General features: G+C 34.4%; 1 protein-coding gene across 2 annotated transcripts; it reads right to left on the bottom strand.

Annotated features, from left to right (window-relative positions):
• Nucleotides 1-664: 664 nt before the first annotated feature.
• Nucleotides 665-15,601, bottom strand: LOC129004870 (serine/threonine-protein kinase Nek2-like). Of its 2 annotated transcripts, XM_054433555.1 has the most exons (6): nucleotides 15,531-15,601; nucleotides 10,914-11,085; nucleotides 7,465-7,622; nucleotides 5,153-5,396; nucleotides 4,012-4,151; nucleotides 665-2,078 (listed from the first exon to the last, which is right to left on the bottom strand). In XM_054433555.1, the coding sequence occupies exons 2-6, from the start codon at nucleotides 11,061-11,063 to the stop codon at nucleotides 1,040-1,042; spliced, it is 1,731 nt and encodes a 576-aa protein (XP_054289530.1). In that variant the 5' UTR covers nucleotides 11,064-11,085; nucleotides 15,531-15,601; the 3' UTR covers nucleotides 665-1,039. The 2 variants fall into 2 exon arrangements, with proteins under 2 accessions (XP_054289530.1, XP_054289531.1); XM_054433556.1 differs by lacking the exons at nucleotides 10,914-11,085; nucleotides 15,531-15,601 and adding an exon at nucleotides 10,039-10,160 and having other exon boundaries at nucleotides 666-2,078.
• Between the last annotated feature and the right edge of the window lie 484 nt (nucleotides 15,602-16,085).

Below are 16,085 nucleotides of genomic sequence, written 5' to 3'. Positions count from 1 at the left end.
CGCAACTCGCGTACAGTAGACTTCCTCTTATCCTGACTCCTCGGGACCAAAGCCAATCCGGATAACGGGTTTTCCGGTTAAACCGACGTCCCCAAAAAAACGTTAAAACGGACCGTTTACTGTGATATTCGACTTAAATTTAGGAGAGCATTGCATTTAGACACTTGATCACTGGTCTCAAATCTTTCCGGCGAGAACAGTCGTTTCAGTACCGCCCACTTCCTGCCGATCTGGTCCGGTTAAACCAATGTGTTGATAAAAATTGTCCGGTTAGAGAGATGTAATTCGAGAGTGTAGTCCGGTTAAACCGATGTCCGGTTAAAAGGTGTCCGGATAAGAGGGAGTCTACTGTATTAGCCTTTACGACACTCGTAGAAGTTTTAAAGGCATTCGCCAAGGCTTGTGTCATAAAGACTATTCTTTCATGATCGTAAACTAGTATTAAAAACTTATTTTTATAAAAAATAAACATTTTGATTAATCTCTTTTCTCACTTTAATACAGTATCAAAACTATACTACATTCAAAAAGTAAAAAAAATTAAAAAAATATAAAGTCTTTCGTGTTTAATACTGGCAAGGTTGGCAAGCATCAATTTTCTCTTAAACCTAAATAAGTTTATTTTAATACTATAGTCTTAATGAGGATATCAGATTCTTTCTATAAAATATAAATGATAAAACTTGTATTGCTTAGAATATAATTATTCTTTCAAATTGGAATCTTTGATCAAATATGTTCTGCATGTTATATTATTTTACCAACGTTATGTTCTACATAAACTGAAACTAATAAATGCAAGGTTCATACAAATTGTTTGTGTTTGTCACACCTCTCATACTAATCTAATGGAAATTCAGTACATTTAATACACTTTAATGTTAGTTCAACTTTACAAATATATTAATATCATTTTAAATGTAATAAGTTAGTTTAAGTACAAAACTTCTACACTACACAGGCACCATACATATAAAATATCAGGTACAGTAAGAAACTATATAAATTCAATTCACAACCACTTTCAAGTATGCTGAGTCTAACGTAGACTTGGCTTCTTATTGAACAATGACAGTTTAGAGGAACGTTTCTTTACTTCTTTCACCTCACAAACTTGATTTTGCTCATAATTTTCCTTGTTCAGCTGACTGTGGTAAGCTACCCGTTTGTTTTCCAGCCACATGTTCCTTTCTTCTTCCCATCTGAGGGTTGGCTGAAGTATTGGCTTTAAGGTCGAACTTTTCTCCACTTTCTTCGGAAAAGCCCCCAACCTTACTGGCTCTATTTCTTGTATGTCTTCTAAAGCTTTTCCGTGATGTACTCTTTGTGTAGGTACTTGTATCTCACCAAGTACTTTCTTATACTGGAACCCAACTTCTTGTACACTTGATAGAGCTGAAGTTTTACTGCTTTTGTCAAAATGGACATGTTTGCATCTCCGTTCAGAGGCAGATCTCACAAAGTTAGTTGGTGGAGGAACAAAAGAGGGGTTTAGTTTGGTGGACGTCGGTAGAACACTTGTATCCCCCGGGTCAGCACTGAAGGAAGTGTCAAGTTCTTCGATCATTTTGTATTTGTGAGGTTTTGAAATCGTTGTAACTTGTGAAGACTTATTTTCCTTACACTGTCGCAGGTAAACCTCAGCTCTGATCAATTTTTCCCTCGACAACCGTTCTAGGTGTAACAGGTTTTTCTCTTTTTTCAAGAGCAATCTTTCTTTGTCAGCCAATTTGTCTTCTCGCTTCCTCAAGTTGGCCTCCCTCTGTCTCAAAGCCTCCAGTCTGATCATCCACTTCTCATGGAAAGTGTCTTCGCTGACTTCCTCCGGTTCCCTGTCAATCAAGGATAATGTTTTTATCTTTTCAGAAACAAGTGCTAACGTGGCTTTGTCACATTCTGCTTTGAAAGAGTCTCTCTTGTTGCCAAACTTGAAACTAGACTTCTTGCTGACGTGAAGGACCACTGTGGGATGGTGAAGGATCATCTCTATAGTTGGACGGAACTGGTGGTCCACACTCAACATGAGCTCTATGATCTTCTGCAGGTCTTGCGAGTAATCGGACGGAATGGGATCAAACCTGCAAACAAATTATAAAAATGACTTGTCAACTTAAACTTACTTTATAGTAAATAATTAAAACTGGATTAATCACTGTAATTAGGGATTTTTATCAATCGGTGAGTGCTTTAACAATCAGATTGCCAAGATCAGTAAAAAATGTTATACCAGAATCAGTATTTCAACTAAGTATTAATTAACAAATGGATAAAATGGTCAGAATGTTTGTGTTAACAACAACAGTGGTGATGCTAAAGACTTTGGAGCCCCCAGCCAAAATATTTTTAGGGCCCCTATAAGCTTTGCTGGTATAAATCGGTGTTCTGTAATGCTTTGGATGCCCTATCGCTTAGGGTTCCGTGTAAATGCAGTCACCAAAACAAGATGCAAGTTAACCAGAACAACCTTACTAAGTAATGTCATTAACCCTAGGAAATAATTAATTGTCATCCAGTGATAGTTGTGGACAATTGACAGTCCAATTGGATACCACATATCTTCTAATGTCCTTATCTTCTACCATATATTGAATGGCTAAGGACATTCCAGAATGCTAAAATTCTAGGCTTACATATTAGATTTCCCTTAAAATTGTATATTTCATAGTAAGCGCACAAAATGTCAATAAATGTTGACTAATGAATGATATATACTACTATACATACAACAAAATTTAAATTGGGATGAATTTGCTTTTTTGGTAGACTGCGATGATCATTACTCAATAGGGGTTTTTATTCAGGGATCACGGGACTCATGAATAGATAGCGCGGAACTTCGCAACTATGGGATCATGCAACAATGCGCCCACGGCGAGTTGCTGTAGTCTGTAAAATATTCATCAATAGGCAAATTCATGTGCACCATGGAGTCTAACTTGTCTGTGTTTTTTATTCAAATGTTGATAGATCAGTATTAAATAAACATAATTGACAAATTTGATCAAAATATATCCATAACCTAAAACGTCTGCTCGCCTTGACGACATATCTGCCAAAATGCTTAAACACTGCAGCACGGCACTTATACCACCTTTGGCTGCTGTCATAAATAAATTTATCCTTTTGAAACAAGACCACTTTCCCTCAGCAATGAAACAGGCATAAGTTTGCCGCAAGTTTAAAAGCGGCTGTTAAACAGAAATCGGTAACTACCGCCCGATCTCTCTTATTCCAACCTTCTCCAAGGTCATTGAAACATTCAAGTTGAAAACAAATAATGAATCACTGCGACACCCACAACTTACTCTCAGAAAACCAACACGGCTTTCTAAAAGGCAGGTTTACCACCACAGCAATAGTCAACCTAGCAGAACTCATTATTGACTACATACAAGCTAAAGATTTAGTAACCAGTATTAGGGGCCTATGCTTGATTTTAGTAAAGCCTTTGACTGCCTCGGACAAAACCTGATCCTTACCAAACTGCAGAATTTGGGAGTAAAAGGCACAGTCAGAGCATGGTTTGCAAGCTACCTAGAAGGTCAAGTAATTAAGATAAAACACACACACAAGGGAAAAACACAAGACAAAAGATCAGCACCCTCACCAAACAACTGAGGTTTGCCACAAGGATTGGATCTTGGACCAGTCCTGTTTATTCTTCTAACAAATGAGTGAGAACATGAGTTGTTCAACATTATCTGAGTGAGTACACCTGTGCTCTCACTGTACACCTGTGATGTATGCAGACGACACAACCTTGCTAGTAAGTGGGAACCCTACCGATAGTCTGTCTGTGGATTCATTCATATATTGGTGTCTGTATGGCATATCAGTACTGTCATTCAAATGACCTGGCTGTTAACGTAAAAAAGGCCATTATTTACAAAAACAAAAATCTTTCTGATCCAAACATATTATAATAAATGCACATTCAGTTACTCAACACATTCAATTTCTCAACATCAAGGATCAGTTGGTTCATGCATTATTGTTGGCATCAGAACTTACCTCCCCTCCCGTATATTTGTAGCCAACTGTTTCAAGTCACCACCAATGAACGGAGGGCTGAGCGCACACAGTTCGTACACCAAGCAACCTAAAGCCCAAATGTCAGACTTGCGATCATATTTGCTTCCTTTGATTATTTCCTAAAACAATTCAAGAACAATTTAATTTCAAACAAAACTAAATCAATTAAGACATTGTAAAAAAAAATATTATTTGACATTCCCTTGATCTTTATATTTATCTTCTATTGTGCTTATTGATTTGTCATCCGAACGAGATGGAATCGACTGATGGTTAATCATTTAATGACTAACTACTACTAGGTACTAGGTACTAGGTATTTTTTACAGGAAATATAGAGTTCAACTAGCTTAAATATCTAAGAATCCAGGGACTATAACTCATCTTACGTCCTAATAAAGGACTTATTCAGGAAGTGGTTAGAAGATACACATACCGGTATCAGTCAAGTTTAAAACTGGAGACGTTTTGAACTTTGAACTAAATACAAAACATATAATTGTTTTGTTATTTTTGTGTTCTTTTCTTGTTTCGCTAAATAATACGATCCAATCATAAACAATAACTGGTCCCCTAGTTATATAACCAAACAGTAAAGCTCAAATCATTAAATCAACCTTAAAATAAAAGAAAACAGTTTTGTCCCCGTACACGAACTAGACAAGAAAAACGAGCTTCAAAATTTACAATAGGATGGAAAGTCTACTTGTGGTGTTGGTTAGTCTATGCCCATACCCACTCCAAATAGGCCACAAAGATTTTCTTTGTTGTTTATAAACAATTCCCCTTCCTCTTAAAAGCTAAATCAAATCTTGATTTGCCAAAATTAGCATATTCACAATCTTATATATACCTCATATCTAATTGTAGAGAATCCACCAATCCTTTTCAATCAGTTTCGATGCTGTCCATAGTTTAACTTTATTTCACTCCCTGTCCAAGACTTAATGTTTAAAAACTGACATCGAGATTTAAACCTTAAGTCTTATTCTGGCAAGGAAGTCAATGTATGATGTAAAAATATTCTTCAGCCTATTGACTACCAACTCTTAATTTATCTTTCGATTTTTCACAACCGCTAAAATCACACAACAATAATTAAATTTTAAATTGTACTCACTGGACTCATGTAATATGGTGTACCAACGATGGTGTCGGAAAAAACTTGTTCATTATGGAGAATGCGAGCGAGACCAAAGTCACCGAGTTTGACATTGCCGCTGCTATCCAGAAACACGTTGGCAGGCTTGATGTCACGATGCAACACTGTGACGTCGTGACAGTGGGAGTGACAAGCCTGTAGAGCTCGACCCGTCTGGTAAAGCACTCGCCACACAAACACCTCTTCCACACTGCAACCCTTGCTGTGGACAAAATCAGGCACTTGTAATATGGTGGTGAGTAAATACATTGATATTGATAGTATCAATTGGTAGCTTAATGACTCTTCTTCACAAGCCCCCTTTGATGATGTTGTGGAATGGTGGGAAAAGCTCTCAAAATTAGGTTCAAAATATGGGTACTTTCCTCAAATTAATAGAACAAAATTAATTTTTAATCATCATAATATTTCCAAACAATTTAAAAAGAAAATATCAGGTATGCAAATTTGTAAGGGTGGTCAATTTCTTGGTGGATATATAAGTTCTGAAGAGGGAAAAATAAAGACATTTCTGAAAAAAATTCGTTTATAGACCCAAAACATTGAAAATCTGGTAAATATTGCTAAGAAATATCCACAATCTGCCTACACTGAAGCAAGTAAATCTTCACAAATGGAATGGACTTTTTTTCAAAGGGTCGTCGAAACTAAATATGAAATGTATTTAGGTCTACCTATACAACAAGCAATTAGAACATCTTTTTTTCCAAATCTATTTTGTTCAGAAGTAAGCAATGAGGAATGTGAGATTCTACATTTAAATACCAGTTAAAAGAGGAGGAATAGGAATAATAGACCCAACAAAGCAGTCAAATTATATGTCAACTAAAGATGGATGCAAAATTCTTACATCTTGTTTAAAAGAGAAAACTAAATTTTGTTTTGATTCACATGAATATGCCCTAAATTTGTCGTTAAAGTCATGTAAAGAAGTAAAGAAATCGAATCCATGAAAGAAGAATTATTCAGACAGCATTTGGAAACATTCTCAGAAAATTATAATGCGCAATGCAGGACCTAAAGCAAAACATGGATGATGGCCATCAATCGTGCCTCTGAAGAAACTTAATCTGGACATGTCCTCACAAGAATTTAGGGATGCTCTTGCTCTACGTTATGGGAAAACACCAGTAAACCTCCCATTAAAATGTGAAGAATGCGGAAATGAGTTCAATGCATGCTCTGAAATGTCGCAATGGTGGTATTATAATAAAAAGACACAATGAAGTAAGAGACACCATAGGTAACATGATTGAACAAGCCTGGGGAAACTGCATTAAAGAGCCCTTGATAGCAGAAGTCAGTCATCTAAACAAACCTGCACTAATAACTGATTTAGCTTGTAGAGGCGTATGGGAAACTCAGATAGAGGCATTGTTTGTGAACAAAAACTTGAGAACAACAACATACATCATTTACTCCCCTTGTCACAAGTGTTGATGGAATTTTTGAGAATGAATTCCAAATGTTTTTAAAGGGTTATAGCTGAAAAATTATCAGAAAAATGGAAAAACCATACAGTTTGGTGATTAATTGGATACGATCAAGAACAGTTTGTGCAGTTTTAAGGGCAACCCGTATGTTTATGAGACGAACTAGAAAGAAATGGCGGTCAGCAAAGAAATTTGAAAATAGAGCTGAGATTCAAAATTTTTTTTTTGTGTAAAAATTAATTGTTAAATTCTGATTGTACCGGTACTCTACTCTTTTTTGTAAAATTTTCATTCTAATAAAATAAATTGTACATCTGGTTGAATAAAAATAAATAATTAATTAAAATTTAAAAAAAAATAAATCCAAAAATGTGCATAGCGAAATTGTTTTTTTTTATAAATAAGCTAAAATAAACATCAAAATAGTTTATTGAAATGAAAATTATTTAGCTTTTAACCAAAAGATAGACATGCTAGAACTTTCCAACCTACCGTACGCTGATTTGACTTTTTATTGGATTATCTTCTTGATTTGTTGTAAATGTTTGTGCAAAAATAAGCTAATATGGCGACGAGGGGACTTCGCCAACAGAAAGTGTAGAGGCTGGGGGCGGTTGGACGGCATGAACTGTATAAATCCGCAACAAGTAAGTAACGAGTATGTAAAGAGATATCTGGAACATCCATAATATTCTCCACAGGTTTGCCGAATGAATATGTGCCGAGTAGTGGGACTTTACTGATGAAACAATCACAGATTTACTGCAATAGGATTTAGGGATTCTCTGGCCGAGAGTTATCGAATCCGAGATACTACTACATGGACTATGTACTAACCTCTTGTACTTGTGTATGAGCGTTGCTAGGTCGCCTCCCTGACACCACTCCATAATTATGTATATGGTTGTGCTCTCCTTGTGTATGATGCGGTCATAGTACTTCACAATGTGCGGATGTTTAAGCTCACTTAGTAGGTTTACCTCGGAAACCAGCAACTTTAACAAAGATAAGGTATCACAGTGGGTGAGTAGTTCAAGGAATTTGAATAGTAAAAATAAAACTAACTTCAAACTAAATTCTGTCTCAATTAAAAAAAAGAACTTACAATTACCGACAAATGTGATAGGTGAGCTTTTTGCAAGATCCCGATCTAGACTTTATAATGAAATTCTAACCTAGACAAGTCTTACCAAAAAGGACAAAAAATCAGATTCGTGGCAACAATTAAGGGTAGCCTATTTTGGCCTCTCTTAGTTTATATATAAGTGAGATACAAGTCAAAATTTGGTCCATACCAGTGGATCCCAACCTTTTATCGGCCATCGCCTCTTTACTTTGGTAATGTTAAGCCTCAATTGTTTCACTAATTTAATTTTTGGAAAAGGTTAAGTGAATAGTAGGCTAAAATGTAAAATAAAAAAACTATTTATTACTGTTAACATTAACATCATTAACCAAAACAGTTGTGTCCAGAACATTAAGAAATGGTGCTAAACAAAAAAATCAAAACCAATTAGATGGACACGCATAATAACTTTATGTAGACAAAGGGTTATCCTACTGAAGACATCAACATAGGAAGACAAATAACACGAGTTGCAAGGGTGCTGCCAAAAAACTGTGTACAAGGGGAAGCAACTTAAGTTACTGTGGTTTTCAGGTTTCAGAAACGAGGGGTATCCTCCCTGACACAATTATTTAAGATTAAGATCTTAAAACAAGGTTTTAGTGTATTTATTGTTTACAATGTGTTGCACACATAAACTAGTGTAGTCACACATATAATTTTTAGCTAACCCCTCACATGTTATAAAATTTTTCCAACAACAATTTATTTACAATCGGTTTTTAACAGAACAATAAGCAACTTTGATGATCTTGGCATGAGTTAATCACACCTCAGCTAGTGCATTAACATAGACAAAACATTTTTGACGATTAGATGGTCGATCTGATGGACTTAAGTTATGTAAAAGGTACAGAAAATAAACTAAGTTTTGTTTAAACTTGGTATCTCTCCAGAAGCCTACTAAGGCTGGGCGCACACTGATCCAGCATTTTACCTGAAGCAAAGTGTTGCAAAACGATTTGCTTGAAGCGTTTTGTTTATTTGCTTCTCCAGTGTACGGGAGGTTCAAGCATGATTCAGCATTTGGTTTCAAGCAAAATTAAGAAAAGTAAATATTAGAATAAATATTGTGTTTAACTACAGTATTGTTTTAACATAAATGTGACGAGGAAATCCGCGTAGCTATTGCTGTATGTCAGTTTTTGCCAAACGCTGGACTAAATAGAAAGACAAAATTGGGTTCACCCAATCAATCTGTTGATAGACAGCTTTCCTCTCAGAAATTAAATCAGATCCAGGGAAATGTTATTGTCGAATAATTGCTAGACTATTTTATAGGAAGGGTTTTAAATACCGTAAGAAATTATTATTAGATAATGTCCTGATGGTTATATAAATAATAATTAATAAACTGAGTAACCATGCTAATCTATTATATTATTAAAGTGATACAATCAAATTTTATGTAAACGGTTAAGGCCATTTACCAAATACAAATATAGGCATATGGCATATCAAAATGAAGCTTAGAGTGTGTAGATTTGCCGAAAAGTATTGATATGGACGAACTCCCTAAGGGCTCTTCCCCACAGGCTGATTTCCAAAGGGCTACGCCTTGCATGTTTAGGAAGTTAACGTTATTCGATTAATTTAGTGAACAACAGCTGGCCAATAAAATTGACAATATAGTTTGTTTGTTAACATTTTTGTTTAGTTATTTTATTATTTACTTTTATGTTCTTAAAAGAGGTGCGGTGAATCAAGGCCAGACTTAGTGAATGGACAGTGAACCTATTTCTAGCTGTTTATACAAGTGAGTGATTAAAGGTGTTTGAAACACGATGAATATGAGATTAACAAACCATGTATGTTGTTCGTTCCAAGAGGTTGTCACCGATCTTTAACAGGTCGCCATTTCATTGAAAAGTATTAAAGTATTAAAGACATCGTGAAAGAGAGCGGCGAGTTCAGGTACAACCGTACCCACCTCGGCCACCTTAGGACTTAAGGTTAAGGTATGAAGGTTCCACTGCTCTTAACATACTTTCAGATGACAATTTCTCGAACTTGGGCCCTTTAAATTAAATATAAAATCAAAGTTGATTAAATTAATTTAATGGTGGCTTATGTACACCCGTGAATTTGTGGGGAGAACCTCTTGTTTCTTAATTATTTTACTACTTTGCATGGACTGTATGACTACCAAAGTGGTATAGCAAGAAAAATTAAACAACAATATTGTGCAATGGAAATTCAAAATATAATACAACAAAACTTCTAAATTCATTTTTCAAAGAAAAGATATTTTTTAAACAACTAGCCACTAAGCCACTAAGCTTTACCAGCTAGAATGGATTTGGCGCATGCGCAGAACGTTTTGCTCCTTGAAACATCAAACATCGTGCTGTATGGGATCCATTCGTTGAGCAACTGCTTAAATGTTTCAAGGCGTTGCGAGGCGCCTCCAAACGTTTGCTTGATCAGTGTGCGGTGTCCCATTGAAATACATGGGGAACTCGTACCCAGCGAAACATTTTGTCTCGCAACACTTGCTTCAGGTGAAATGCTGGATCAGTGTGCGGCCAGCCTAACTGGTGTCTTATGATTGAAACGAAGGTTTGATAGTCACCAGTAGTAACAACGCACTCACAACACTGAACGACAGTTGGGCTGCGGCATGTGCAGTGACCTTGCTAGCTAAAAATAACTAGTCATTCAACTACCTCACAACAGTCGCGACTTACACTTCAGTGCATTGTTGGGGCATGAACACTGTAGGATTTTGCCAATCACAATCCTATTTTACGCTCAATTATTTCCTCAAGAGTTTGTAAAAAAACGCTACCCTTTGTCACAATAGTAAAGATTCTACTTTAAGTTACAGCACTGTTTTAGTTTTTCCAACTTTGAACTAACTTATCACCCCCACCAATTAATATATTGCTCCTCCCTGGGCGAACCCAAATCGCCCATTAGATGGAAACCATTTCCAGGTTGGGACTGGGAACCATTTGTATACTTCGCAAACACCTTGATTCTACAACTCACTTTTTTTAAAGATGAGTACTTTCTGTTTTAAGGATGATCAATCAAAGTAGGCCTAATAGGTAGGCCTACTATTACAGATGACCATAGAAGCTATAGCCTAAGGTATTCAGAAATCAAGGGAAATGCTAGGCCTACTTTTAAAACATTTTAAGTGAGCTAAGTTACTAACCTGCTTCTTTTCTTCAGTCATGGATCCATAATCAATTGCTTTCCAAACAAATATTTGTCCTGAGAGTTTATTCCGGACTTTGTAACAGGTGCCAAATGAACTTGTTCCAATAACTTCTAAAACCTCATAATCCTCAATATGCCCAGTCATTGTAAGTTATCTCCAGTTTCAGCTATAAAATATATAGACAAATTAATAAAGAGGGATTAAACTTAGCCTATCTAAAGCTATTATTAAAACCAGCAAAACAGCAATTTGAAAATATGTAAGGTTATGATTAGTAAAACATTATAGATAGGTTTCTTTAACTTGCTCACCTCGTGTATTGAAAATATAAAATCTGAAGAATACTTAGCCTACAACAAACCCTCAGAGATTTAACTAAAGCTGACCACCTTACTGGAACGGAGTTAGTCCTATCTTTCGTCATATTAAATCTACAGATTGAAATAATATAGAGCTAATTTAATAGGCCTTGTAAAACTTATTCTAGACAAATTGGTCCTAGATAAACAAATGAGAGGAATGTAGGCATATGAATAGGCCCACTGAGTACGGTACATAGATACAGTATTAAGTTTTATGTTTATTTTGATATGGGAATTTTAATAGGAAAGCAAATAGTAAATAATAAAAATACTCTTTATTATTCTTATTGGGTCAGTCCATGTCAAATCAACACACCTATTTTACCTCACCATCTTAGATTTTGATGAAATTTGGTATATAGGTTACCTTTATGAAGACAAAAAAAAATACCAAATTTCAGCTCAATATCTCAACCCGTTCCCAAAATACGGCCATTTGAAATTTTCAAAAAACGGTCAAAATCGCGCTGCGGTAAAACTTTAAAATAGTCATAACTCTTCTCCTGTTTAAGCTAGAAACATGGGAGAGGTGTCATTGTTTAGCCCTTTTTATGCCCTTTCTAATGATATACAACACATAATAGGTTATGAAAACAAAAATTTTGTCAAATTCAAAAATAAATTTTCAAAATCAAATATTTTGAAAAACACATATTTTATTTTTTTCAAAAAAATATATTAAGTTGTTTATGTTATCCCTAATGTGTACACCAAGTTTGGTTATGGGATTGTAATGGGTTAATGGTTAAAATAATGTTTTATAAGTGGTGGTTTTTACTACATTAACGCAATTTAGGTTAAAATAAAATAAAAATCTCATTAAAAAAATCTGGGTGGATAAAGATCCATAGGAAAATAGGTATAATATCAATGTTACCAGTTATTAACTAATTGAAATTAACTAACTGGAAAAACCTACAAAGTATATCCATCCCTTGTAAATATTCTTAAAATAATAACATGATAAAATACCCCCGCCGCAGCAAACCTGCAGACTAAGCGAATTTCCATTTCCGTGAATGGATTTACACTAAAATGTCTCCTTAAAAATATCACATTTATTCCCTATTTAAAAAGAATCAGTTTAAAACATACTTAGGTTTGCTGCAACAGGGAGGGTAAAAGTGTTTTTTATGTAAAATGTTAATAGTTGGTAAGAAATAAAAACATTTTCCAAATTTGGGCAAAATATGTTAATAAACAAGCAAACTACAACAGTACTTATTCTCCATAAGAATAACATAGAAATTTTAAATTTACAATTTTTTGGAATTTTTTCCGTAACTATTAGGCGAATTATAACGCTTCAATATACTAAATTATTTGTTTTTTTAAGCTCTACAAAATAGTTAAGAAAGAAATTGCAAAATTTTATGTTTTTTGGGTCAAAAATGGGAAAAACCCATTTTTACCCCATAAAAGCCCCCATAAACCCCCGTTCCCATGGTCCGATCATGCTGGTTCGCGAACTCGTTCAAATAAACTTAGGTTTACACGTTTGTACCAAATTTCATCAAAATCGGATCATTTTTGCTAGAGTTATTGCGCTAACGGACACACATATATATATATATAAATATATACATATACCCCCGTCGCAGCAAACCTGCATACTAAGCAAATTTCCATTTACCCGGCTTGATTTCTACTAAAATATTCCCTATAAATTTTCAGATTTATTTCCTATTTAAATAACAATTTTAGTGAGTAGTTAGGTTTGCTGCTACGGGGAAGATGTTGAGGTGTGTTTTTTCAATTGAAATATTGATAGCTTAGTATGAAATAAACCAAATTGCCAAATTTGATTAAAATATATCCATAAACAAGCAAACTAGAGCAGTTTATTTATTCTCCATAAAAATAACATGGGAATTTTAAATTTACAATTTTTTTAATTTTCTCTGTAGTCAATGAACATTCAAAAACACTTCAATATACTAAATTATTTGTTTTTTAAAGCTCTTCAAACTGGTATAGAGAGAAATTTAGAAATTTAAAGTTTTTAGGGTCAAAAATGAGAAAAACCCATTTTTACCCTATAAAACCCCCCATAAACCCCTGATCCCATGGTCCGATTATGCTGGTTCGCGAACTCGTTCGAATAAATGTAGGTTTACACGTTTGTACCAAATTTCATCAAAATCAGATCAATTTTGCTCGAGTTATCACGTTAACGGACACATATATAAATATATATATAGGTATAAATATATATATATATATATATATATGAATTTGAACGGATGGTGTTTTTGGCCTCTGGGGACCTCAAAACGAAAAAGTAAATCGGTCCCGGGTCTAGGTCTTACCATGAGACCTACGGTAATAGCTTATTTCCTTTATGGGAAATTCGCTAAAAATGAATTTTATAAAATTAGCTTAAGGCGTATTTGGATATATTTTTTGCTTCCGACATTTTTCATTTATATTAATTCATATATTTAATTGCAAGCTGAGTAATACTGTTCCCAGCAATTGTGCCATTATCATCTCTTGTGATATGTGTGCACCACAGACTTCAAATGCAAACTGAACAAACTCTGTAGTGCTAGTGGACTTGAGCTTGTATCAACTTGAAAAACAAGTAGAGACATGAAAACTTCCTACAGGTAGAAACAAGAGATGATAATGGCACAATTGCTGGAAACAGTATTACTCAGCTTGCAATTAAATATATGAATTAATATAAATGAAAAATGTCGGAAGCAAAAAAATATATCCAAATACGCCTTAAGCTAATTTTATAAAATCCATTTTTTTATCATGTTATTATTTTAAGAATATTTTCAAGGGATATACTTTGTAGGTTTTTCCAGTTAGTTAATTTCAATTAGTTAATAACTGGTAACATTGATATTATACCTATTTTCCTATGGATCTTTATCCACCCAGATTTTTTTAATGAGATTTTTATTTTATTTTAACCTAAATTGCGTTGATGTAGTAAAAACCATTACTAATAAAACATTATTTTAACCATGAACCCATTGCAATCCCATAACCAAACTTGGTGTACACATTAGTGATAATATGACAAACTTAAAATAATTTTTTGAAAAAAATAAAATATGTGTCTTTCAAAATATTTTATTTTGAAAATTTATTTTTGAATTTGACAAAATTTTTGTTTTCATAACCTATTATGTGTTGCATATCATTAGAAAGGGCATAAAAAGGGCTAAACAATGACACCTCTCCCATGTTTCTAGCTTAAACATGAGAAGAGTTATGACTATTTTAAAGTTTTACCGCAGCGCGATTTTGACCGTTTTTTGAAAATTTCAAATGGCCGTATTTTGGGAATGGGTTGAGATATTGAGCTGAAATTTGGTATTTTTTTTAGTGTTCATAAAGGTAACCTATATACCAAATTTCATCAAAATCTAAGATGGTAAGGTAAAAAATATGTTAAAAGTGTGTTGATTTGATATGGACTGACCCTATTGCTCTATATTCTTATTGCTTCAGACAATACAATAATTGCATAGGATGCATCAACATATACAAAATAAAAGAAAAGGGCTCAATAGAACAATATAAAGCATGAAATTACAATATGACTAAAAGATACAGCCAGAGTATTATTTATTTTGTGTTGGCATGGTAAATTTAGTTTTGCTATTTTCATCTCTGATACCTTTCGGGATCCAAATCAGGAGAACAACACCAGCCTGAGACGGCATTTGTGCCATACAGGCTAACCTGTGCTGCACAGGCCTAAGAACTTACACGTCCCTAGATCTAGTGTTGTAATTGTGTATATCTCTGCCCTGTAATAGGCTAGGCATCCTTTAGACTTGCAAAAAAATGCAGTCTCTAGGATGTACAGCCCAGCAAGTTAGCCTATAATCCCGAAAGGCATACCGGCACGACTCTCTACAAAATATGCTAAGCGTAGAAAATACTGTCGAAAAAATTACTCATGATGATATTTAAATGCACCTATATTTTATACTGACATTCAAGTTATAACTTATATTAGTGAGGTAGGCCTACCTACCTCCCCCTTCACTTAAACTAGGCATACCTACTTAGTGTCAAAACTCTAATTGCTGAATACTAATTCCAGATCACCACGCTAATCAATGAATGATTGGTAAGTTACATAAAGAGTAAACAATGAACCTTTTTGAGTTCATTGTTAAGTGTTAAGAGTTCATTAACTAACAAGAGTTTATAAGTTGTATAATTTGAACCTTAAGTTATATTAGCCTAACTTAGAACTACTTAGGCTATAAATTGAACTTACTTGTTTCTCAGTATTTGTTGGTCATAATAACCTATGATCAGTAACCAAACAATAAATTATCATTATACAACTTCTATTAACTCTGTTGTTGATATCAAGAAGTTCTTGAATGAACATAGTAAACATAAACAAATCTACCCATTATTTAGGAAATTGACACCGCCATCGCCATATGGAACCAGCCATTCCAAATTCCAATCATTCCACATCTATTCCATCATTCCATGTAAATCTAATTAATGTCAATGTCACTCACATTTTATTTGTCAAACAAAACAGTGTTATAATAAAATTTTAAATTTCAAGAGCTGTCTGCTAGTGTTTACCGGTTTTCTTTCATAATAAAATCAAAGTCATCTAAAAACCTAATACTACCATTGATTATGGGCAAATAGAATATTATATTTAACTAGCTGTAACCCGCGGGCTTTGCCCCGTTTAACTTCTTAATTTTCAAGATGATCTCGTTCGCATGGCTCAATCACGTCCTGGTTGAAGTTCGTTCGCTACGCTCACTCACCTTTAGGTTGAAGTTTGTTCGCTACGCTCACGCAC

The sequence above is a fragment of the Macrosteles quadrilineatus genome, unplaced genomic scaffold (genome assembly GCF_028750875.1).
Source record: "Macrosteles quadrilineatus isolate MER2022 unplaced genomic scaffold, UCM_ALF_1.0 Scaffold_12__1_contigs__length_5162894, whole genome shotgun sequence".
Taxonomy (NCBI): Eukaryota; Metazoa; Arthropoda; class Insecta; order Hemiptera; family Cicadellidae; genus Macrosteles; species Macrosteles quadrilineatus.
This window is presented reverse-complemented; position numbering and strand designations above follow the sequence as displayed.